Source organism: Silurus meridionalis, chromosome 3 (assembly GCF_014805685.1).
Source record: "Silurus meridionalis isolate SWU-2019-XX chromosome 3, ASM1480568v1, whole genome shotgun sequence".
Taxonomy (NCBI): domain Eukaryota; kingdom Metazoa; phylum Chordata; class Actinopteri; order Siluriformes; family Siluridae; genus Silurus; species Silurus meridionalis.
In genome coordinates, this window is record NC_060886.1 from 13,335,311 (window position 1) to 13,359,853 (window position 24,543).

Consider the following 24,543-nt stretch of genomic DNA (forward strand, 5'->3'; position numbering starts at 1 on the left):
ATGAACAGATTGCAAATGAAGTTAACAGGTGTATTTTAATTATTATTCCCAGATATGTTCATCCTTGAGGCTCTAACACAAGGAGTGGACATTATAACCCCTTAAAGCATATTTCCCTCCAATTTCCCTTATTTCTTCTCTGTAGGACATAATTGCAAAGCTGTTGTTAATTAATGCCTTTCATTGAGTACAATATGCAGATGTAGCAGTGAGGTTATGATATTTCACAGAAATACTTTACAGATAATCCACATATCCATCACTCAGCTGCTAAACGAGTGGTACCTTTTCAGCTTTTTTGACACCTGTTTGAAATCGAACTCTATTTAATTAGCCTTTCCTCATCATAAGTCGTTATGCTGTGCTGCATTTCGACAGGCCTTTACTTGTGCACTGGAGCAATTCTTACTGCACTGAGCTCAGCCTGGCTTTGGCTGTTAATGAGTTGGGTGTGGAACTGCAGACACCATACTGCATGTGCAACTCTTTTTTTTGTAATCCCTCTTTCTCCCTCAGTCTGTGCATGTGATTGTCTTTGTGTGCTGATTAAACCTTGTCACTGCTTCTTCCTCCTCCATCAGGCAGAGATTAGAGGATAAGGCTTCCATCTGGAGAAGTGCTGCATGTTTAGTGAATATTTTATCACAAAGCAATGCCTTTATTACCCCCATACACACTCACGTCAACACAAGTCAAACTACATCTAAGATTAATAATGCTTCTGCTTCAAACTCTAGTTCCACTCTGAGTAACTTGGGACACATGAATATTATTTGGTTTGTCCTGTATATTATTTTGTTGTTGATGGTCTGTGTTAGTGCGTTATCCCATATCCCATAAACCACACTCATATCTTGAACTTCAGCTGGCTGGGGAGAGAGTGTAGCGTGAGCATCTGCTTCTCTCAGCATACTGAATGCGAAAATCAATCTCGCCTCTATTGTTTTGTGCACACTACTCCTGGTGCTGATGTGAGGTATGTTTGCTACAGGTCTTGTGCTGTTATTGGGTTTGTATTGAATTTTATGTTGTCTTCCATTATAAATTTGATGATATCCACAGATATGAATAGACCCGAGGACTTTAGTGAATGCAAGTAAGGTTTCGATTTCACCACCTGCATATAATACAAAATGCTACCTTGATATTATTATAGCCCTTTTGCTCTTATTTGCAAGTTTAAGAATGACATTAGTAGATCATTATCTTTATATAGAGGGTAGAGGGTTCCCCTCCTAGTCTCTTAGCCTTTTGTATAAAGAAAGAATTAAAAAACCTTAATATATTATATTAATTTGCTCAATATAAGTATAATCATTCCAGTTAACACTATAACAAATGTTAATCACAAATGTTGAGCTATTTTATAAGTTGCTTAGTAGCTCCTAGTTTTATAACCATAATGACTGTATAAGACTGTAGAAAGAGCATTACTTATAATCACACTCTAGTGCTCATGTTAGTTCCCACTCTCCAGTGTTCTGTATTGTTGAAAGATTTATGATCAAACTTTTGATGTTACCCAAATGGGGATGAGTTCCCCTTTTGAGTCTGGTTCCTCTCAAGGTTTCTTCCTCATTACATCAAATTTTTCCTTGCCACAGTCGCCACGGCTGCTCATCAGGGATAAATGCACACCATTTACCTTGACTGTTGATTTCTGTAAAGCTGCTTTGAGACAATGTCTTTATACGCTTTAGTATGTGTGTGTGTATATATATATATATATATATATATATATATATATATATATATATATATATATATATATATATATATATAAAATAAAAATACACAAGTGCCTATAGCATAATATTCTCAATTATAAAAAAATATTTAATATATATTTCCACTAAACACTGGACATAAATTGTTCAATTTTTAACTCCACCAAATGGTCACGCCTCTCCTTTTTTCATCGTTTGCCAAAAAACAGAACATTCTGTAACAAAAAACAACAAGAAAGGGCAATGTATAATTTGTTTACAAGTACAGGCTTAAAATACAGATATTGTAAAGAGAATCATTAACTGCTCTTATGTGCTTATGTGACTCCAGGTCTTACCATTTCTCCATCTGTGTGGAAAGACCATTGTCAACCATTATGTCTGCTATGTTACTATGCTATCTATCTAAGTTAATTGCTTTAAATTATGCCACAGCAGCCCATGACTTTCACAATAACTAAGGAAGATTACATATTACAGTCTGCACAAGGCCAGGAAGCTAAAAGATTACAAACATCAGGCCTGGCTATGACATTGATTTGTCTTGCTTGTGCCTTGAAGTAAGCTTGGTTTTAGTGGCAAACCTTATTGTATCAGGTCTACATTAAAATACACTACTACTTTTCTACTCGAAGTATGTACATCTGAAGGCAGAAACTAGCATATATGACTACTGGAAATCAAATTAGAATTAAAGTGTAACCCAGAAAATATATAGTTATAGGCCAAAGCAGTTTACATTAGCACCTGAAGTAACTTTTATCCTAAAAATGCATTCAATGCTGAAAGCTGCACATTAGCATATTTAGCTCTGGAGTTATTTAATTATTTTTGCACACACTTAATGCCTTTGAGATGTAGAAATCATGCTAAACCAGGATGTTGTCAAGAAAGCTAACCAGTGACATAATTCAAAACAAACTGGTACTGAGATATTAAGCAACATTGCTCAGTTTATCTCACTCTATTCAACTAAAATGTCACAAACCTCACTCAAACCTCACCCATGCATTTTCTCTACCTGTTTATTCATCATAAATTTACAATTGATTATAATGGCTTGTGTTGTTGAAAGAAGAATGTTCAGACACTAGTACCAGGTGTAGTAAACAATAAACACAATCATTGTACATAAAATCTATAAGGAATCACACAAGCTTGTACTTTTCATTTGGACAGAAGAACTAAATAATTAGGAATGATAGATTTGTATGTCTAGTGTTAGGACTTAGTGTGGTACTGCTTATGTTCCTGAGTGGAGCTGTAATGGATTCCGAGTGTGCCCCTCATAGGTTAGTGATAAGAGGCGAGAATGGGATTGGATTTAGTTATTTCGTGGTGTGGGAGCACTCCACTAGATCACTGCTGTAAACGTGGTTCTGCCTGGCTGATTTCATTAAAAACCCCCCACTACCCAATCAAGGACTTACTCTTAGTGTTCATCTCTTGATTTTATATATATATATATATATATATATATATATATATATATATATATATATATATATATATATATATATATAAAATATGTATTTTTTTTCTTGGTGCTATTCAATCAAGACATGTAACTGTGGCCTTCTGTTTGACAAGACTTGTTAATTTGGCTATAGAGATACGATGATTTTTATTTTTTTCTCTTTCTCCAGACATAACATTAATGTTGATGGTACAAATGAGGAAAGGAAATGATTTGAGGAATCAGTTCTAAAGAGGAGAAAGTGCTGAAGCAGATGTAAAAGAAAAATATTCTCCACTTTCTTATTCTTACTCTCCTGCGATCTCTCTCGACTCTTTCCTCCCATTTTTTCTTTGCTTGTAGTAATAGATAGAATAAGAGCCCCTGGAGACACTGTGGGCTCTGGACCCTTCTTTAGCGTTTGGTGTAAGGCTAGTGCATTCTCTAGCATGTAGTTTTTCATTTGGATTAACCACAGATTCCTGTGCCTTTAAAATCTAACAATAATAGTAACAGCCTACACTTTATTCTGCTCACTTAGAAAATCTTACGAAACATATTAATGCTGGTTCCACAATAGAGAGAACATTTTAATTCTGAAAGAAAACAATGCACCTGCCTTTGGGACTTTGTTAGATCATTGAGCTTTTAGCTGTCTGACACAAGATCTTCTTTATTTCTTGCTTCCATTAAAAGAGGTGTGCTAAGCGAGAGGTATAAAATTACATTTCTGTGCAATGAGGCAGGTATATGCAGCTTTCAGTAACGCTTGGAAAGTGAGAAGGTGTCACGGTTTTGGTTTGAAAATCCAGTAGTGGCGGTGAGTGGGCAGACAGTGAAAATATCTACTGGTCCAAAACCTCCTCCCGCCCACTTCTTCTCTCTTTTGCACTAACCCCCACCTCCCCATCCCCAAATCCAATTTAATTTAAGCAGGTTCTGCTCAGTTAAGCCTGTTTCACGTGCAGAAAGTAATGGCTCACGTTCTCTGCATCTCAACGCACCTTTTTCCCACTCAGTGCATCACCTCTTATTTTTCTTACTCACCTTTTATTTTTCTTCAACCCATCATTCTTTTCTCAGCCCACAATTCTCTTCCTTGCCCTTTCCTGACTCTCATGCTTTACCATCATGCCTGGTTTCCATGGAAATGCCACATATGAGAACAGCTGGGATGCCGTTTTCCAGTTACAAACTGCACGTTTTGCCCACTGTAGCATGCGGTATCCAGCATGTGCCTTAATGTAATCCATTAGGTTAACTACAATAAGCAAGCAGGTAGAACAACATTCTTTTTGTCCTGCACTCCACTGTTTTAATTCTTGCCCTTTCCATTTTGCATTTATACGTGAAAAGGTGTTTTCTGTGAAACACTGAAAGCATTTCTGTCATTGCATGTTGAAAGCCCCCATCACATCAGCCAATCACAAGAGTCGAATTCAGGCTCCCAAACCTGAAGTGGAGGTGGTATGTCTGGAAGAAGTGAATAGACAGCAAGGCATCACATAATGGAGGACAGATAAGGACAACAGAAAGAAAAGTTACAGCTTTGTACTCATCACATCTACATTTACAGCACAGTGAAATTCTTTCTTCGTATATCCCAGCAATCTTAAAAAAGCTGGGGTCAGAGTGCACAGAGGGTTAAGGGCCTTGCTCAAGGGCCCTAAGAGTGGCAGCTTGGCAATCCTGGGGCTTGAACCCCCGAACGGTAACCCTGAGCCTTAACCAATGAGCTACCACCTCCCCCAAATAAACCCAGCGATGAAGGGGTTCATGCACTGCAAATCACTTTTTTGGCTCTGTTCAGTGAGTCTGTACCTGAAAATCAAGAGTAGAGCCTGGACTATAAGGTGAACAGCCTCTGGCATATTGGTACTGATGGAGCAAGAATGAGATGATGCATGAATATTTCCCTGTATATAAAAAGGGGGAAGTTCTATTCAACAAAGGGCATGCAGTGGAGAACATCAAAGGGTTCCTCTTGACCTCTATTTAGTTACAGACCTGACTGAGCTTTACAAGTAGGCTGAGTATCTCTTAGAGTGCCCTGTACTTAACTGACTAACAGATGTACTTCATAGACTAAGCTCTAGGTAATAAACCCTGCTCTGTCTTTTGCCACAGTCAGCACAAAATTTTCCAGTTCTATGCTCAAGTGGATCCACTGCTGTCTAAATCTTAATGGAACTTGCTCTGGATCGAATGCCACTTGATTGTAATAAGCTAGATAGAAGATGAACAGCTCTGGATAGAATGCGTTAAAACAGGAGGTGTAACAGACATTTCCTAATGTATGCCAACAAGCTCTTGGCAAGATTCTGAACCTTTGTATCTAGTGAGAAAGTGTCTGGCCTGTGGCACAGTGGTGTCTGTGCAAGCTCTCACCCCCCTGCTCATTTGAGAAAAGGGACTTGCTCGGGCTCTGAGAAATTAATTAAGGAACCTGCTCTGCTAATGATTGCAGATTGGCCTGACTGATTAATAGAATGGAGCAGGCATGCTGGTCTGCTGTCTGAACTTTGAAGTGAGCAGAGCTGACAGACCACTTGCTGTATGTGTGTTCATCTGAAAACGTTACATAAAATGGTTGTCATGGTGTTCCACAGCTTGAATTTTGATGGCTTTTGGTTTGTGTTACATACGCTATGCAGTATTAGTGTACTTTACAGAGCTCTGTACAGGCTATGCAGAAAGAAATGCCCACAGGCTTTATTTAACATGGGATTTGCACCCACACCATACATAGATGTCCAGTCACACTCATGTTTGAGATTAAGCACATGTGTGTCCTGTCTAGCTATGTGAAGAGCACACTAGGGGATAAAAATGAGTATCAATTTGGGAAATATATCATTACATTTAGTGTAACAACTCTCTTTAAGGTTCCCACTGAAGCACAATGGGAGAGGAAATGCATAACCAGGCAGATCATGGGATAATTAGCCATTACCCATCTCTCGCTATTAAGGTTTTTCACTCGTGATGAGGTCTTTTCAAAACAAACTGGCAGATGGTGCAGATGTTACTTGCTTTGAATGCATATTTTTCTATGCATTGCAATTACACTGGAAGCACAAAGCCATAGGGTGGATACATATTTAGTCCTATAGTGGTCTTAATATAAAACCCCCATACAAAGAACAATATGATTATAATACATTATTATTGTTTTACCCGGCTCATTTTATTTATTTATTTATTTATTTATTTTTTCTACAATAGTCTTATAAAGCAGCTTAACGGAAAGGGAAAAACTCTGTGGAATGGGTTGAGGAAGGAAACCTGAGAAGAGAAAACCAAGTTTCTTCTGAGTGATATCAAAGTGTGGGACTACACATCATTTAGACAGCTGTACAAAAATAACAAAAAGTACTAAGTGTTTTAGTGGATATTCAAAATGATCATATTGGTATTAGAAGTTCTAAATGGTCTATGCAGTAGTTGGTACTAAATAGGCCCTGATTGCAGACAGTGTCCTTTTTTACAGCATGCATTTATCCTCATTTCCTCTGCAGTGTCTTCATTCGTTATTATTTTCCTGTACTGTAAGCTCAGCATATAATAGTTTGGGAATCCATTTCCTGTAGGAGACCTTTCAGCTAATCATTCTTTAAGCTTTTCTCATTTATCACTGCACCACATTGGAACCGAAGCTACACAGTGAATAGTTTTAGGGAACAAGGGATATGGATTTGGAGGATTAGAGCATTTCCACACTGTCACGTTTAATGGGGTGTGTATGATTGCACCCGAACCTCTTTTCCCCAACGAGTGCGGAGAATAAAAGGTTAGCTTTAAGCCCAGGGTAAATGTACTGTGGCTGATTCAGATTTGTGCAGTAGCTGTCACTCCTTCTTCATAGGACACATAAGTGCAAGGATAGTTAATTTTTATTGCAAAGAAAACAATGAAAAGGATTCCCTGTCTCTTCAGTGATTTCAGCATTTCAGTTGATAGCGATGGCCTTCTAGCAGTTCGAAAAAGGGTTTTTCTAGTTATTAACATTATCAAGTGGTGCTTGTACTGTATGTACACCAGCCCAAACACCAGTACATGCAAAAAAAAAAAAAATGAACACACAGCTTTATAAAAATGTATTTGACAATAGTTTTTGACAACATTGCAAGTAAAGATTATTCTCTGGTCAGTGGTAGATATTTGCTTCTCTGTGATCATTTATAATTTTTTTGCTTGTCATATTAGCCTCAAAAAAACAAATTTAATGAATCATTGTCCTTAATGAGGAGATTCACACTATAATGTCTAGTGTTAAAATTATATTCATCATAGCAGTGCAGGCCAATGCTACATTCCTTTCCTTTTGTCATCATTGGTTATTTCAACATCATATAATCATGCTTAGTACAGCAGATTAACAGGAGTACAAGATATACTTTTCTGTTGGAGGATAAATGCAGCATCACTAAAATAGCAATGGATTTTGGCCTGTGTGTGTGTGTGTGTGTGTGTGTGTGTGTGTGTGTGTGTGTGTGTGTGTGTGTGTGTGTGTGTGTGTGTGTGTGTGTGTGTGTAAAGCAGGTCTGGGAGAGGGGTGGATGTTAAAGTAGAGGTGGGTGTGGAGACTGTAGCAGGCTGTGGTTAGTATGTAATAAGCATTCACAATTCTACCAGTACAGTATATTGAGATGTTCAGGCATCCACATACATATAACCTTTTAGTGTAAACTATATGCCCTGCATTAAAGGTCCATAGAGAACATGTATTAATATTCCATTACAATAACTGAATCCAAGGGCCCCAAACTGTTCCAGCAGTACCTGAGTACAAAGCAAGCTCCATAAAGTTTGGTTTGGAAGATCTACCTTGGAAGATGTACATCTACCAAAGTTAGTATAGAAGATCTCAAGTGATATGCAGAAAGCCCTGACCTCAACTCCACTGAACACATTTGAGATGCATTGGAACCCGAGGCTTTCTTAGCTGGCATCAGTGCTTAATCTCACTAATGCTTTTATAGATGAATTGGCAGAACTCCAATATCTACCTATACAGAGGAGTGGAGACCTTTGTTTAATTATAAAAAAACAAAGGGGTGATGTGTAGGCCATGTGTAGGATTATCTTGCAGTATCAGCTTGGTATGAGAGACAATAAACATAATAAGTGTTAGAAATAATGAGAGATATAGGGGAAAAAAGTGACCGGTTCAAAGGTGTAGGCTGCAATAATGTATAAAATCAACTAAATATCTACTGGCATCTTGGGTTTTTGTTTGCTATTAAATAATATGTGTGTGTGTGTGTGTGTGTGTGTGTGTGTGTGTCTTGTTATAGTGCTGAAGCTTCTGAAGGAGGGAGCTGACCTGAACACACTTCTCTCTTCAGGAGGTTCACTGCTCCATCTGGTATGAACACACTTCAACACCATGTTCCCTCTAAAGAGGTCTTCCACTAAGCTTCTTTCAATCAGCCATCCTTCCAGATGAAAACCATTCTTACACACCTCCTGAGCATTCTCTTTCTGAAACTTTTTTTCCTTGAGGAAAAAAAAATCTGATCCATTATTTAGTCATTGTATTGCTACATAGTATTTTTCCCCTCTTTGTTTATTCCTGAAACTGTGTCTTACACATGAAAGAAAATGAAGAGTCACAGAACAGGCTGAGCTTTTTGACCACTGATGAAACAGTTAGGAATGAATGGCCTTGGCCAGGGTCCAGATAGTAGCATTTGATACCCTTTTGGATACAAACCCACAGTTGTCCTTAAATTGAACTCACACTGAACTTTTGCTAATGAGTTTGAACATGTAATGGCAACCTCAATAACATCTTTGAAAAATAATAATAATAATTAATACTCAAAAAATGTGCCAGTTTAAACTCCACTTGAAAGCCAGATTGTAATTGGAGCATTGGATACAATTTATTTACAAGCATTCCAGATACAAGACTTGTGATTATAGCCAGGAATAAACAGAAGCAAGCAGTGTGTTTTTTATAGTACACCAGTGAGACATCAAGTGGCACCAGTGGACTTTTCGAACAAATTGTGTTTTTATTTTCAAAATGATTTCATTTTAGTTTCATAATTACCCTCTGAATGGAATGAGACAAAAAAAAACCTCTTCAGCGAAATTTGCCCAAATGGCCATTATCAATGTGAAGTTTATTCATTATTTGGTATGATTATTATTTCTCTGTTGCACTGTTAGAATTTTGGCGGCCATCTGCCCACAGTGCCCTTCATTTACCCATGGTGCTGCATTTTTTTTTCTGCAGTGCGCTCGCCATGACAATGTGTTTGCAGCAGAGATTCTGATAGAACGAGGCCTAAATGTCAATCTGCAGGATGAGGCCCTCTGGACTGCGCTGCATGTGGCCTGTGCCTGCAACCACACTGATATGACTCTGCTGCTGCTTTTGGTGAGCTTTAATACAACCTCCCACCCACCTACACACACACACACACACACACACACACACACACACACACACACACACACACAAGAATTTTACACCTTAGAAAAAGATTTTTCTCACAATATGTATTTTTCTTGTAATCAGTATTTTGCCAAAATAGAGAAGGAACTCGAATAAACTACAACAGAAGAAAGCAGACAAAACTAGGATAGTGTGTGCCGTTATCACACTGACATTTTTTCTTTCCTAATAACAGTAGGTTCAGGACTGTTTATTTCTCTTATATCACAGCTATTTGCAAACGATTACCATTTTTTAATAAATGCATTAAATATCCATGATATCTCATGTTGTGTATCTTAAATAAGTTGTTACTATAGAAACAAAAACCTGACGACAGTGCAAAAATATCAATCAAGAGCAATAATTAGAATGAATGCATTTTAATAAAAAAACAGTCATTTGAATTAGATCCATGCTGTTTTAGAAAGTTAATCATGCCCTTCTGAGAAATAAAATGAATTCTGGAGCGCTGTGCTATGATTGCATTTCTGAAATATTTATGCAAATGAATGCAGTTTTTGTAAAGCAAAAAAAAAGTTCCTCCTCAAGTTCTCACACCTGCCACATCCTCCTTGCAGTTTTGTTATTATTTACTCCTCTGGCCATAATCTCCGTCACACCCACCTCCAGAAGATTAAATGGGATTATGTAGCGATGGATGAATGTGAAAATAAGCCAGACAAGATGACAAGTGTGACTGCCTATGACTCAAACGTTCCTTACTTCATCATTGTGAATGTACTGAGGCAGCAAGCTTGTTAGATGTGTATTTGCATGTCTGAGTACATCATGTACAGCAGGGGTGTCAAACTCAATTGCACAGGGGGCCAAAACTCAAAGCACACTTTAGGTCGTGGCCCGAACAGGATAAAGATTTATTGAACACACTAAAACAATGTTATTTTAACATAAATATGAATAAAAAAAGACAGGAATATTATTCCAGAATTAATCAACTTAAACTTTAAATAATTTAAAATATTTTGCTCTCCATAAAAATATCTCCAGTCAAACACCAGATGTCTCACAGCTTCATCATGCAGCTCTTCAGAAACTCTCCCTCAGTAAATAACCGGCTGATGTGACTCTGATTTCTCCTCTGCTTTCACACCAGCTTCACTTTGTGATTTTGCTGTGGTGAAAAACCTCTGCTGAAATGTCAGATTCTTCTTTTAACTCTTCTACTTTCTGTATCTTCTGCTCTGCATTCAGGATTTTCAGCTTCTCCTGATGTTTTGACTTGTAGTTCCGTCTTAGATTCAATTCCTTAATTACAGCCACATTCGCTCCACTAATAAGACACATGAGTTTACCGGCAGTGTCAGTAAACATCTACTCAACCCCCCCGATATTCATGCTATACAGTATAGTATATAATATAGTACTGTAGTATCTGTGGTACAGGAAATGTGGACCTGACAACTAACATGCAAAGAATCCAGAAAGTCCCTCTTCTTATGTCTCTTATATCAGCATTCAGATGCTGTATTCAAGGCAAAGCATGTGCAAGCATTCTATGAGCTTTAAAAGGAACAATGACCACTGATTTTTCAAACTTCCTCCAAAATCACTGGCCATATCTTAACTCTCGAAAAAATAATCGTCTTGCAGACCGCATTTGAACCTTGTGAAGTATTTTAGAGAACTGAACTGAAGGAGTGCTGTAGCAGAGGCTTTGGTCGTATGAACGAAATTGGCAGCAGTTCAGGAACTCGAGTTCTGCGGCTGCTTCTGAGCACAAACTGTCATGGCTTCTGTAGCAGATACTGTGATGTGATTTAGCTGATCACACACTGTTGTGTAAATTATTCATCTTAAGGCAGCTCATCTGACTAGACACTGGAAACTAGCAACTAGCTAGCGATATTTGATTAGAGAAGCAAGAACTTTTTTTTATTGACCCTCTCTGTCCTGATTAGTGTTGTAGATAAAGAAATTGCTTTTACAAAGAAAATATTTATAGATGAATTGATAGAGACGTGTTTGCACCAATACCAAATACAACATGACTGGAGTCTTAATATTTCTGGCATCAAAGAATTATGATCATTAATTAGAAGCAAGTCATTTTATGAAATTGGACTTTCTCCCCTTCTGATTTGAAAACTCCTAAGTGCCTCTGGTTTGCTCATTTGAAATAAACGTATAAGGACAAATATACGAATTTAAGATTTATTTCTGGAAAGCTGCAAAAGCTGTTCAATGTTAAACGTACTATACCAATAATATTGAACTGATTAAAAATTTCAGATATAACATCTGACATACCAAATTATATAAATAAATCCATTTTTTTTTTTTTTCTTTTTTCGCTAAATATTTGTTGATTTATAAGGTCTTTCTGAAGAATTTGTCCTCTACGTGGTGCGGGTGAGTGAGATTGTTGATTTGCTCTAATTTGCAATTTAATCCAGATGCATAGTGTTTGCTCTGGGCTCTGATTGGCTGTGTGTGTGTGTGTGTGTGTGTGTGTGTGTGTGTGTGTGTGTGTGTGTGTGTGTGTGTGTGTTTTATGTTTGATGTAACCTTTGATGTAACCATCCTGCTGTTGTTTTTTTCTCTGGTAGGATGAAACACAGGTAAGGGTGGCAAGGCAGGACTCAAACATGCAAACACAGCTTTTGGTGTCGTGGTGATGCAGCTGGTGCAGAATTAAATATTTCTAATTAGGAGAATGAGCATACAGAATATTATAGGTAATACTGTATTACTGGATTATTCCTCTAGAAGATACTCTATGTGTTAGATGAACATGCTTTATGCTCTCACATGTAGAAACACACATCTCAGTTAGTTTTACATTTCTAATAGTAAAGTAGTTCAAGTTCCCATTCTTTTAGTTCTTTTTCTTTTTTTTTCTGCAGCAGTGCTCACCGAGGTGGTGTATAATATAAGAAAACATGTCAGAAATGAGGAGCTGCATTATTCATGTATGATCTGTCAAAGTGATATTCGCTCATCATTTCCATGACGTCATTGCACTGGTGATGGGGAGAGCATGAGATTTTTGTTTCTGTTGTAGCAAATATTTCCTCATGTAGAACATCTCTGCTGTCAGCTGTGGTAAGTCTGAGAGTGTGTGTGTGTGTGTGTGTATTAGTGAGAAAGAAAAGAAATATGTATGGTGTGATTTTTGCAGCTGTGTGTTTGTGTGTGTGTGTGTGTGTGTGTGTGTGTGTACGCATTTCTGTGTACAAATAAGGAAATGCATGAATGAATGTCTCTGAAAGTAGACCTCATTTGCATAGTGGAGTATGAGGAGATTGCAGGAGAGCTCGTGAGACCAAGGAAATTACACTGTAATTATAGCACAGGCACGTTCCAGTTTTTTCACTTGTGCAGTTTCATGCTCGAAATATAAATATTTACCAGGAAGGTTTTATATCTGAATGTTTTTTAGGCAAAAAAAAGGGGGATGAAGGGGATGATGTCTCTATTTGTCTCTATTTGTTATTCATCATAAACTTAAGTTGAATGTTAACAAAATCAATAACAGAAAGACACATGTCTGGGAGGTGAATGGAATGATTATGCATTAATGAGTAAATGAGGAAGCAACCCAGCCATTAGGGTTGCACAAGCCAGTGCACTCTTAGTGACGGCCCCAAGCCTTGATAAATGGGGAGGGTTGAGTTAGGAAGAGCATTCAGCGTCCGCTACAGGTATCCTTAGCCAACAGGGTACCGGTGGAAATTGGGTTACTGTTGGCCGAAGGAGGAGAAGGAGAAGACTACAGAGACGGCAGGACAAGGAGAAGTGTAGGAGGGTGGAGGTTAGGGTTGGTATTTTAAATGTTGGTGCTATGACTGGTAAAGGGAGAGAGATAGCTGATATGATGGAGAGAAGGAAGAAAGACATGCTTGTTGCCCAGGAGACCAAGTAAAGTAAAGGAATTAAGGCCAGGATCATTGAATGAAGGTTTAAACTGTTCTATCATGGTGTGGATGGAAAGAGAAATTGTGTAGGGGTGATTTTGAAGTAAGAGAACAGTAAGAGTGTAGTGGTGGTGAAGAGAGTTTCTGATAGGGTGATGAACGTGAAGATGGAAGTTAATGGGGTGATAATAAAATGTGCTTATGCTCCACAATTTGGTCGTGTGAACAAGGAGAGAAAAAAGTCTGGAGTGAATTAGATGAAGTGGTAGAAGGTGGTGATGAGGAGGTGATGAGTAGGTATGACCTTAAGGAGAGGAATGCGGAACGGCAGGTGGTGGTAGATTTTGCTAAAAGGATGGAAATAACAGTGGTGAACACTTATTTTAAGAAGAAGGAGGAGCATAGGGTGACGTATATAAGAGTGGAGAAAGGTGCACACAGGTGGACTATGTTCTATGTAGGAGATGCAACCTGAAAGAGATTAGGAACAGTCCTATTATAAGGGTAAACAGGATTAGAAATGAGTTTATTAGAGGGACAGCGCATGTAGGACGTTTTGGGGACAAGGTGAGGGAGGCGAGATTGAGAGGGTTTGGACATGTGCAGAGGAAGGACATGGGGTATATCGGTAGGAGAATGCTGAGGATGGAGCCACCAGGAAGGAGGAAAAGAGGAAGACTAAGGAGGAGGTTTATTGATGTTGTGAGGGAAGACATGCAGGTAGTTGGTTTGAAAGAGGCAGATGTAGAGGACAGGGGGTTTGGAGATGGATGATCCGCTGTGGCGACCCCTAATGGGAGAAGCCAAAAGAAGAAAAAATAAGAAATACAATTAATGAGAAAGCAGAGACAAAAACAACCAGTACTTGTAATTTAGATCCATCTGATATCTGAGGTCTGTTAGAAATAAAGGAATTATTTTATTCTATAAATACTGTATTACAGGAGGGGCATTGCCATACCAAAGCTACAAGGACATAGAGGTTTAGACTTTGTAGATTCTGTAGTTTTATTTTTTTCTTATCTCCAGCTGTCAAATTTATTATAGAAACCTGATAATGTAGTAACAACTATTCAGAATAACATTGGAGACAGCTGAGGTGGAGGAGTTTTTGAATTTAATAGTCTCTTCTGTTTAACTCAATGGGATGCTACATTTTTCAGACTTGTTCTTGTTAAGAGAACACATTCATCTTCAAAGCTAATATAGCTATTATAAAATGTATACACTTATGCAAAAACATACACTGTCTGGACAAAAGTATTGGGACACCTGCATTTTCCATCTCATGTGGTAGAAGGTTGAAGGCACACCATTGTGTAGGATGTCTTTGCATGCAGTAGCATTCAATTTTCCGTTTGCTTGAACCATGAGACCCCAACCTGTTCAAGCATGACAATACATGGGTTGGAGTGGAAGATCTTGCGTGGCCTGATATAGAGCTTTGACCTCAACCCTCCTAAGCACTTTTGGGATGAATTGGAAGATTGACTGCACCCCAGGTCTCTTGACCCTATGTTTTTACTAGTGCCCTTGTGGCTAAATGAGCAAAAACAACCACAGTCCAAAATCTTATGGAACATCTTTACAGAAGAGTAGAGATTATTATAACAACAAATGGGGACTAAATGTGGAACAAAGTGTTCTGAAAGCAAATACTATGGCTAGGTGTCCACAATCTTTTGTCCATATAGTTTATAAGAGAAATGCAGATATTTACAAGGATGACTCATAATGTTTGAGTAGTTTGGTTATTATACCATGGACTTTTTATGCATACTGTTTCAGTACCGACCAAGATTGAAAGCTTGCACAAGCAGCCACACAAAGAAATATAAAGAAATATCTCGAAACTAAAATATTTAACTCAATAAAATCAAATCGTCTCATGACGGAATATTAGATTAAAAATTTGCAGTGGACGTAGCACATGTTCGGTGTAACGCTATATTAAACATGAATCGGGTCATATTTCTGCACAGTTGTGTGCCAATAATGGAACTACTTTATTCTACCACTTTCTCTTCTTTTACAAGCCCCGGCAGAGAAACAGGATTTTTATGATGTTCTCTCTATAACCTAGCATAAGCTTTTATTACAGGTGCTCATTGTGAAATCTTGTATTCTGAACAGTTTCTAGTGAAACGTGACCCCACTATTACCCTGTCACTCTCTTGCTGGAACTCCTCTTTAAAGATGATCCCTGTTTAAGTTTATGGTCCTTTTTTGGAAGGCAATTTAGAATACAACGAGATATGTAGAATATGAAAGAATATGTAGGAGGGTGAAAAGAGTCACTGTAAAGGTGTTGAATGTGTGCTTTACATGCCCACACAGAGATGGACATGTTTAGGTGTGAATGATGATTACGTCATTATAGCTGTTATTTCAGGAGTTTACTCTGTCACTTGCTTGTGTTTTTCTGTGGCATGATTATTAAGACAGAGCACTGGAGGATTCTCCTCCATGTTAATGAGGCCTCATTAACATCAGCATTCCCTCTACTGTCTCCACACACACAGACACACACACACACACACACACACTGGTGAGTCAGCCATCACAGAATGGACTGGTCCGTTGCCATGGATACACGTTTTGGAGCTCCTTCATAAGGTAGTTCAGGGTTTTCACCGTGGCTTTCCTACACACACACACACACACACACACACACACACATATAACTGTATATGTTGATATACTAGTAGATTTGTAAAAGCTTAGTACACCTTCATAGTGAACACAGCCTTCTATTGTCTGTACATCCATCCCTGCTTCAAAACTGCTCTACCTGACATGTCACACGCACATTTGCTCTACTTGTGACAATATTCCATTGAAATCCTCCAAATAAAATTTTTTGGTTTAAATGAAAGCTGCATAACAGGAAAAAAAATGGTGAAGACCACTCGAATGTACCTACATGTTTCAAACTAGCAGGTATTTCTATCCTCATGGAGACATTCGGTCCCCATCAAGTTGTCCCCCAGACTTTACCAAATGACCTTGCAACCTCCTTCAACAAATCCATCCATCAGTGAAATGTTTCATTATAATGCACATATTTATTTTCTAATTAATTTCACCCAGCAACCTCTTTGATCTTATATTGCTTATATTTTTGCATTTGCATGCACTGCTAATTTCTCTTCCCCATCTCTTTCATTTCATCTCTTCTCCGTCAATCAAAAGCCAAACCATATATAATGCTTCATGCCTCTGATTTTCTCTCTCTCTCTCTCTCTCTCTCTCTCTCTCTCTCTCTCTCTCTCTCGCTCTCTCTCTCTCTCTTTCTTTCTCTCTCTCTCTCTCTCTCTCTCTCTTTCTCTCTTTTTACTTATTCTCTGTTTTTATGGCTGCCATTGGCTATTTTCCCTTGCGCTAATGCTCTTATCTCCACAGTGCAATGCTGGCTTTAGGATGAAGCCTCCCACACCCACTCCAGGCATACACTCTAGTTCTTTCTACTTCCATTTTGTTGCAGTGCTTCCTTTTCAAAGTCTGCTTGCTCCAAAAACAGGCCATCACATACATCACATTCGTTTTTTTCCAGGCTTAGACACATGTCCCGCTCATTAGTTTGAGGGATGCCAACCTGGTATAATATCACTGACATTCTTCCGAAATTTGAACTTGGTGGAATTTGATATTTGCCTTAGTTACAGACACTTTCCACCTGATACCTGAGACACCCAAGATAATCAGTCTGTACCCATCTTAGCTGTGTAGTCTCTGACACATGGAAAGCCATGTACCATAAAAAAAAGAATGCAATGAGCCAGCTGAAGGAACATAATACTGACTATTGTATTTTGTACACATAAATTCAGAGATAACTACGATTGGCTGTCATTTCTATGTTTAACTGAGAAGAAATGTAAGCTCGTTCCACCAGGAGAGCAGGCCAAACCCCCTAGACAGATAGAAATGGATTCGGTCTTGCACTTTCTCAAATTTAGGACTCAGGAGTCCAATCACAGAGTCATTATCTAGAGTTATTATATTAACTTCTTATTAGTCCAATTGGAACAAGCATTGGACTCCAGGCTATCTCTTTAATGGCTCCATGATAGTGCCTCCATGTGTTATATAGCAAACGCTCCATGTGTTCCTATTTTGTCCTGGTTTAACTTTGGCACCACTGATCAATTATCATAGCAGGTTTAATTGGAGAGAAGTAATTCAGGCTGGCTTCATGTCTGTGTAATGTGTCACAGGAGGCCATAATCAGGCACAGCAGATTTAATCGCATATTTGCCCTCATTATTTCTGGATAATCAGGTATCTATCATAGTTTTACGTTATTCTGGTGATGTGGTTCTACCCTTCCTTAATGTTTTCCTTGTTGATCCTTTTCCCTGGGTGTAATAATCCCACACTCAGCACAGCCTTCCAATTAGGCCATGCACCTCCAATTGCACCATTTCATTTGCATTTCTTTTGTTTTGCAGATGCTTTTCTTCACTCAGACTTTCGGTAGTATATGACCTAAGCATGCAGCTATCTTGAAGGTTTTGCTCAAGAGCCCAGCAATGGATTTCTGCTAGATGAACTTGATTTTGCAGCCATTTTTATTCAGTGAATAACCTGTCACTACTCATTGTTCGACCACAGATCGTCTGTGAGATGATGGGTTTGATTCATAAAAACTATTTTACACATTTATAGTGTAATTGTGACACATAGCTGAATTATTCTTTGCTTTAGGTTGCTAGGGTGGAGGGTCAACTTGTCAATCCTTTCTCTTGTTTTTTTTGTTTTTTTGTTTAGTACTTAGTTCAGGTAGACTAATATACGAATTTGGCCAGGCTTTAGTATCAGCTATGAAACACATGATGTATGAGGTGGATCAATAAAGGTGCTGATGAAGGCTTTTTGTCATTCGAAACATTAAATTGTCAAGCAGTAGTAAGTCTGGGTGACTTGACTGCTGGAAACAGTTCTTTATTTTGGAAACTCAGCAATACTGGGCTGCAGTTTTATGACTGTAAGTTAGTAGGGACAAGAAGATAAATTTTTTTGAGACCTTTTAAAATGAAAGATTACCCATTTCATAGATAAGTGCTATAATGCTAGTATATTGAATGGTGCAGATTACAGTTGTTCATTAATATAATTGGTGCTGGTAGCTTGAGGCCAGGCTCCATAGGATAGCTTTTACTCTGTCTACAGGCACGAATGACTGATTGTAAATGCATACATTTTTGCGGGCTTAAACTTATGAATAATGACTTGAAACTCTCTGGAATATTTTTTTGATTTTTGTAGTATGCAGATTTGCTCTTTGTTAATTAATAGTAGTATTGCATGGATATACACTTTCAACAAGTGAAGTTTCATAGTGATATGCGTATAGAAAACTATGAGGGTGTAACACTGGGTCTTGAATGTTTGTAATGTTCCAAAGACCATTTATATGCAAGAAATCAAATTGATTTCCTATCTTATAGCTCTACTTGTAAGTGCACCTTTAACAGCAAAGCATTCTAGCACATTTGTTTTCTGTTATACTTTATGTATTTTGAAGATCAATTATGGTTAATAGTGGCAGAGACATGATCTGCTGATCTGCGTATTGGTTGATTATACTCCGATGGGGTGAGACAGCGAGTATTCATTGAGTCTCTCATTTCCATATTTATCTTTGCTGTTGTCTAGAATAAAAAAATGAAGTGGGTTAGAGAGTGCAATGCCAAAAGCTGATCAGTACTGACAGTCTCCTCAGAAGGAGAAAAAAAAAAGATTCACCAGTGCTCCATAATTTTCTCCATTTTCTGTGTAAGAAAGTATGAGAGAGAGAGAGAGAGAGAGAGAGGGAAAGAATTGACAGACTGACCACTCATCCTCACAATCCTCGTTTTCCTCTCCCAAAGGAAAAACCTTAATCTCATCAGGACCTTTGTACACATGGAGGACACAGAGGATGCATCAAGCATGGATTTCAAGCCAAGCTATTTGTGTTTGTCCTAGAACCAGACAGATCAATAGACACTTTACTTTAATAAGCACACACACACACACACACACACACATACATGCACATACATACAAGTACATAAGGGCTCTTGACTGCCCTTCTGATCACTGCCCCTAATCTATACATCTTTGCTTAATCAATATGCTGATGTGTCTGAAAGGTTTGAGTGTTTGTTTTGTAAACAATATTGCTCATGTATCTCGATCAGTCAGTGATGTCTGGATAGATAGCAATGTTCAAATAATAGAACAGTTCTCTCAGCACCTTGACACACTGTCAAAATCTGTCCTCAGTCTCAGGAGCCTTCCAGATCTGTATGTGTGTGTGTATGGAGACAGTAAAGAAACAATGCGCTTGCTCTGTTGGTTTACTGCTCATGAATAGAGACAAAAGAGCAGCTGATGTTTAATGTTAATTAATCCATTCATTAACCTGTCCCTAACCTGTAAGAATGATTGACACGACCTGAGCGGCTTAAATCTGCTGTGCACTGGAAAAATATACGAAAAGCCATCCCTTTGTAGCATCTGTTCGCCAAATGCAATTGTTAGTGGTAATTTGTGCAGACATTTCTGTATAGGGTTTTTGAATCTCAGACAAACTGCTGAAGCTTCAGGTTTTATCTCATATCCCTATAGCTCTGCCTTCACCATTCTATTTCAAATCTCCATCTGCCCCTCCATGGAGAGATGTGAAATGCTTGCACATTCTTTTTTTAAAATTCTGTTAGAAGGATATTTTGACTAAGATATGTAAAGCATGGTACTTCTCTTATCTGCGTGTTAGCCGTGGACTTGAAATTAGTCTGCGCTCCTTTTTATTGTGTAGAGAAATTGCTGTCTATTTAATTGCCAGGCGATAACAATGGCCACATGACAGGCGATGTGTTAATTCCACTGTCTGATAGACAAAGAGACGTTTCTGTATAGATCTGTATTTAAGTCCTGATTTTTCTCTATCAGCATAAGCCAGATGTGTGGAACGCTTGAATTCTAAGTATGTTGCTCCCTGCTTCGCATTTCTGGACCTATAAATCATAAGTCAGTCCCCCACCATCCACATATGCAGTACTGCACTATAGACAGCCCCCTCAGTCCCCCGCTCCTTCCCCTCAGGGCTTCAATCTTAATGACTTGCTTAACTCACTATTGTTTAGTAGCGTTGCTCATCCGGATTCAGGTACCTCAGGCTCTGGCACAGTGTGATAATGACTTGTTTATTATCAGTTGCTGATAGAAAAATTTGAACCAGAAAGATTCTATTTGTTTATGTCTCCTCTCTTTGTCTCCCCCCCACCCCTTTTTTCACCCTATGGTCCTCACCCTTGACCATTTTGTCTATGCTGCTGACTTCGAAAGTCTGGGGTCAATGCGCTTTTGCAGGACGTAGATGGGAATATACCACTCGACTACACCACGGAGGGGAGTGAGACCAGCTACATTCTCACCAAGCATCTGGAAGAGTGCGGTACGCTCAATAAAGAAACAAAAAAGCCTTATATTAGATGTCCACGTTTGGAAATAATAGTGAATAAGAGACCAAAAGTAGTGTGTTTTCTTAAACGTTATTTTATTCTGCTTTACAGTATAAAGTGTGCTTATGTAAAATCTGTCTGCCTATCAAGAAGGGATTAAAAATCCTTCTGGCTTTTATTAACAAAAGATCGTTTACATTTTAACAAATGTGAGCGTATTTCCTGTTTGCAAGAAAACTATATGCAAGACAGAACCTCTCAGAAATATATGGGCAGGCATTAGAATGACGTGTGTATTATTTTTTGCCCCATACATTAGACCACTTATTCAATTTGAGAATTGGCAGGTGAACAGTTCATAAGGTATGTCCACAAAATGATGCAGGCAACGATGATTGAAAAAATGAATACTCTAAAATTTGCTTTCAGCATATTAAAATGACCTTTAAATTTTTATTATCGTGGATGTATTATTACTATGTTTTACTAAGGGAAGCAGTAGCTCAGGGGTTAACGCTCTGGGTTACTGTTCAAAAGATCTGGGATTTTAGTCTTGGGCCCTTGAGCAAAGCTCTTAACTGTCTGTGCTCCAGTGTTGATGTTTCATGGCTGACCCTGCACTCTGGTCCCAGCTGGGATATGCGGAGAAAGCATTTATCTTTAATGTAATGTACATGTGACAAGTAAAAATCCTTTTTCTTTCCTTTTTTATAGTACGCAGGTGCTGTACAAATGTTGGTTAATAAATGTGATGGCAATACAGAAATGACCAAGACGTCTTAACCAAGCTGTCATCCTACAGCTGCAGATATAACATGCAGAACAGCACCCCTCTTCTGATTGACATAAAATAAAAAGAGAAAATACTGAAGTAGTAGAAAGTAGCGATAAATCACTGCTCGAATCTCATTCAATTCTATGTAGAATAAAAGCTCTAGTTATGTGTTCTGATCTGCATCACTTCAGTACACCATTTTCTTCCCAACCGTTTGTTATATATTCTGGTATATAAATATACTGTATATATCTCAAACAAAAACTGTTGGGAAGAAAATGGTGTACTAAAGTAATATATATATATATATGAAATACACACACACAAATCAGGCATAACATTATGACACCTCACCATATCACCATATCCCATTCCATATTTAGCTTCTATTATAATAACCGTCACACTCCTGGGATGGCTTTCCACTAGATTGTGGAGTGTGGTTGAATGGATTTGCTCATTCAGCCAGAAGAGTATTAGCGAAGTCAGGCACTGATGTGAAGTGAGGAGGCCACAGTTGGTCTTCCATTTTATCACACAAATGTGTTCTGTAGAGAGGAGCTCTGGGTTCTCTGCAGGCCTTTATTTGGCAAACCATGTCTTCTTAAGATTTGTAAACAGGTCCATTGTAAAGTTTGGAAATTGTAATGCTACAGCATAGAAAGACATCCTATACAGGAGTTTGTGACAGCAGTTTAATGAAGGCACACATTTGGCTGTAATCAAGAAGTGTCCACAAACCCTTAGCCTTATACTGTAGTGTATTTAAAACATCATTTAATAGTTTATATAGTAAACAGTTGGTCACCATATAAACCTACTCTATTCAGAGAGAAAATGATCTGAACAGAATTCCCATGCTGGTATTATATTAATCACAACATGTTACACAAATGAAGTGTGGTGATCTTTTCTGCACTTCTGTTCTAATCAGAGCAGTGCGGGATGTAGGAACAAACTTGCACTAATCTCCCACTATGTGTGCGCACATGTCAGGAGTGGATGTGAGCTCCGTACACCAGATGAAGTCTCAGAGGGCCTCCGCCATGCTGTCAGACGTGCGACAGCTGGTCAACAGTGGTGCCAGTGTCAACCAGAGAAACGAGGATGGAGTCACACTGGTGATCACACATTCACCTTCAGCTTAAACTCACTTATTGTGTCCTTATGTTTTTTGTTTTTTTTATTCAGAATTTTGTCCATTATTAGAGATTTAAAAGTTAAAAAATGTAAAAAATGAATAATATTTGCAGTGATTATGATTCATCAGAACAACTTTACATGCTTGGGGAAATTCTTTTTTTTAATGAAAGGTCTGTAGAGCTGACAGCTATAAGACAGCTATTATAATTCCTGTTTTTGTTTCCGTGTTTGTCAGTGATCACTATGCTTTCGTATTTTTGAAAGAGCAATAATAATTGCGAATGAAGTAATATAAGCTACATGAGGTTTATATATTCAATTTGTTTGGATGCAATTATATTTTTTATGTAAATAAATTCATAATTAGACCAATATGGTATGGAATCGATTAGACAGTTAAAACGTATATATATATAAAAAAAAATTACTAATCACTAATATTGCATGTTTCATTAATTGCGGCAGCTCCAAAATATGTCACAACGTATTAAGAAACGGTCCATTGTTACAAAGCAGTTCGCTCACAAACACTTAATAAGCTCAGTGAGGTTTAATTACTGAACAAATGCATACTCATTTCACTGTTAATTACTGTTGCCTTATTTGTGTGTGTGTGTGTGTGTGTGTAGCTCCATATAGCTTGTGCCAGTGGTTATAGGGACGTGGTGTCTCTGCTCCTACAGAGCGGAGCAGATGTAGTGGCCACAGACAACAGCTATTGGACTCCACTCCATCTTGCTGCCAAATACAGCCAGGTCAGTCCCTTGCAACAGCTTTATCTCCCTAACATGTGTGTAACATGCATCGATCACATTTCCAGGCCTTAGCTATTAAATATAAATGTTTGTAATTGAAACACATCAGAAACACCATTTTAAAAAGTCAAACATCCACATGCACACAGCTGAAAGCAGAAAGGTTCAGCTTGGTGACGTATTATGAAACAAATTCATTCTGCAATGTCCCGGGCATTTGATTGATGATTATTGGCCTTCTTATTTAATTGTTATTCAGTTTAAACTTGTAGGCTCATTTGCACTATGTAGATCATCCACCTCGTGTAATATAATACAGCAGGATAATCGCTGTGTTAGCGTCTAGACTGGTTTGAATTCATTCCTATTGATGTGTGAATTTGTTCAGAAGCAAATGATCCCATGTAGTCAGTCAGGCTGATGCTTTTTTCTTCTTCTATAAGCCCTGTCTGCACACAGGTTCTTAAAACTCTAAGTGCATGTTTATTCAAGCGTTTTTCTTTTCTTTATAATGTGATTGCTCTTTTGTAATAGAGAGACAGATTATTTTTAGTAAAAGTTGGATTGTTTGAGGATCGACAAATCCTGATGAGCAGGTTGGGCAGTTTTATTTTGCTATGATATTTTTCTTTACCTGGCTTTCTCCTTTCAATTGTATCATGCATTTACACATATACAATAATATTTAATTACATTCTCAGCCTCACTTTTTAATGGCTAATTACAGTAATCCCCTGCGAGAAATCAAATCTCGTGTCCCTGGTTTTTGCCACATAACTGTGTTTGGCTGATTTTCCCGGGTCTCTTGCGATTAACACGATAGACTAAAAAACTTATAGGTAATAGTTTTTACGGTGTTTTATGTTGAAATAATGAAATTGAATAAATAAATAAAAAATTATTATTAATTATA

General features: G+C 38.0%; 1 protein-coding gene across 5 annotated transcripts in view; it reads left to right on the forward strand.

Annotated features, from left to right (window-relative positions):
- The window catches only part of myo16 (myosin XVI), a 137,611-nt gene that overhangs the window by 43,950 nt on the left and 69,118 nt on the right, over nucleotides 1-24,543 (forward strand). For all 5 annotated transcript variants that reach the window (XM_046845155.1, XM_046845154.1, XM_046845158.1 and 2 more), the window contains exons 3-7: nucleotides 8,481-8,551; nucleotides 9,428-9,571; nucleotides 20,842-20,950; nucleotides 22,729-22,853; nucleotides 23,505-23,630. In XM_046845155.1, the coding sequence (XP_046701111.1) occupies nucleotides 8,481-8,551; nucleotides 9,428-9,571; nucleotides 20,842-20,950; nucleotides 22,729-22,853; nucleotides 23,505-23,630 (575 nt within the window). The remainder of the gene's footprint in view (nucleotides 1-8,480; nucleotides 8,552-9,427; nucleotides 9,572-20,841; nucleotides 20,951-22,728; nucleotides 22,854-23,504; nucleotides 23,631-24,543) is intronic.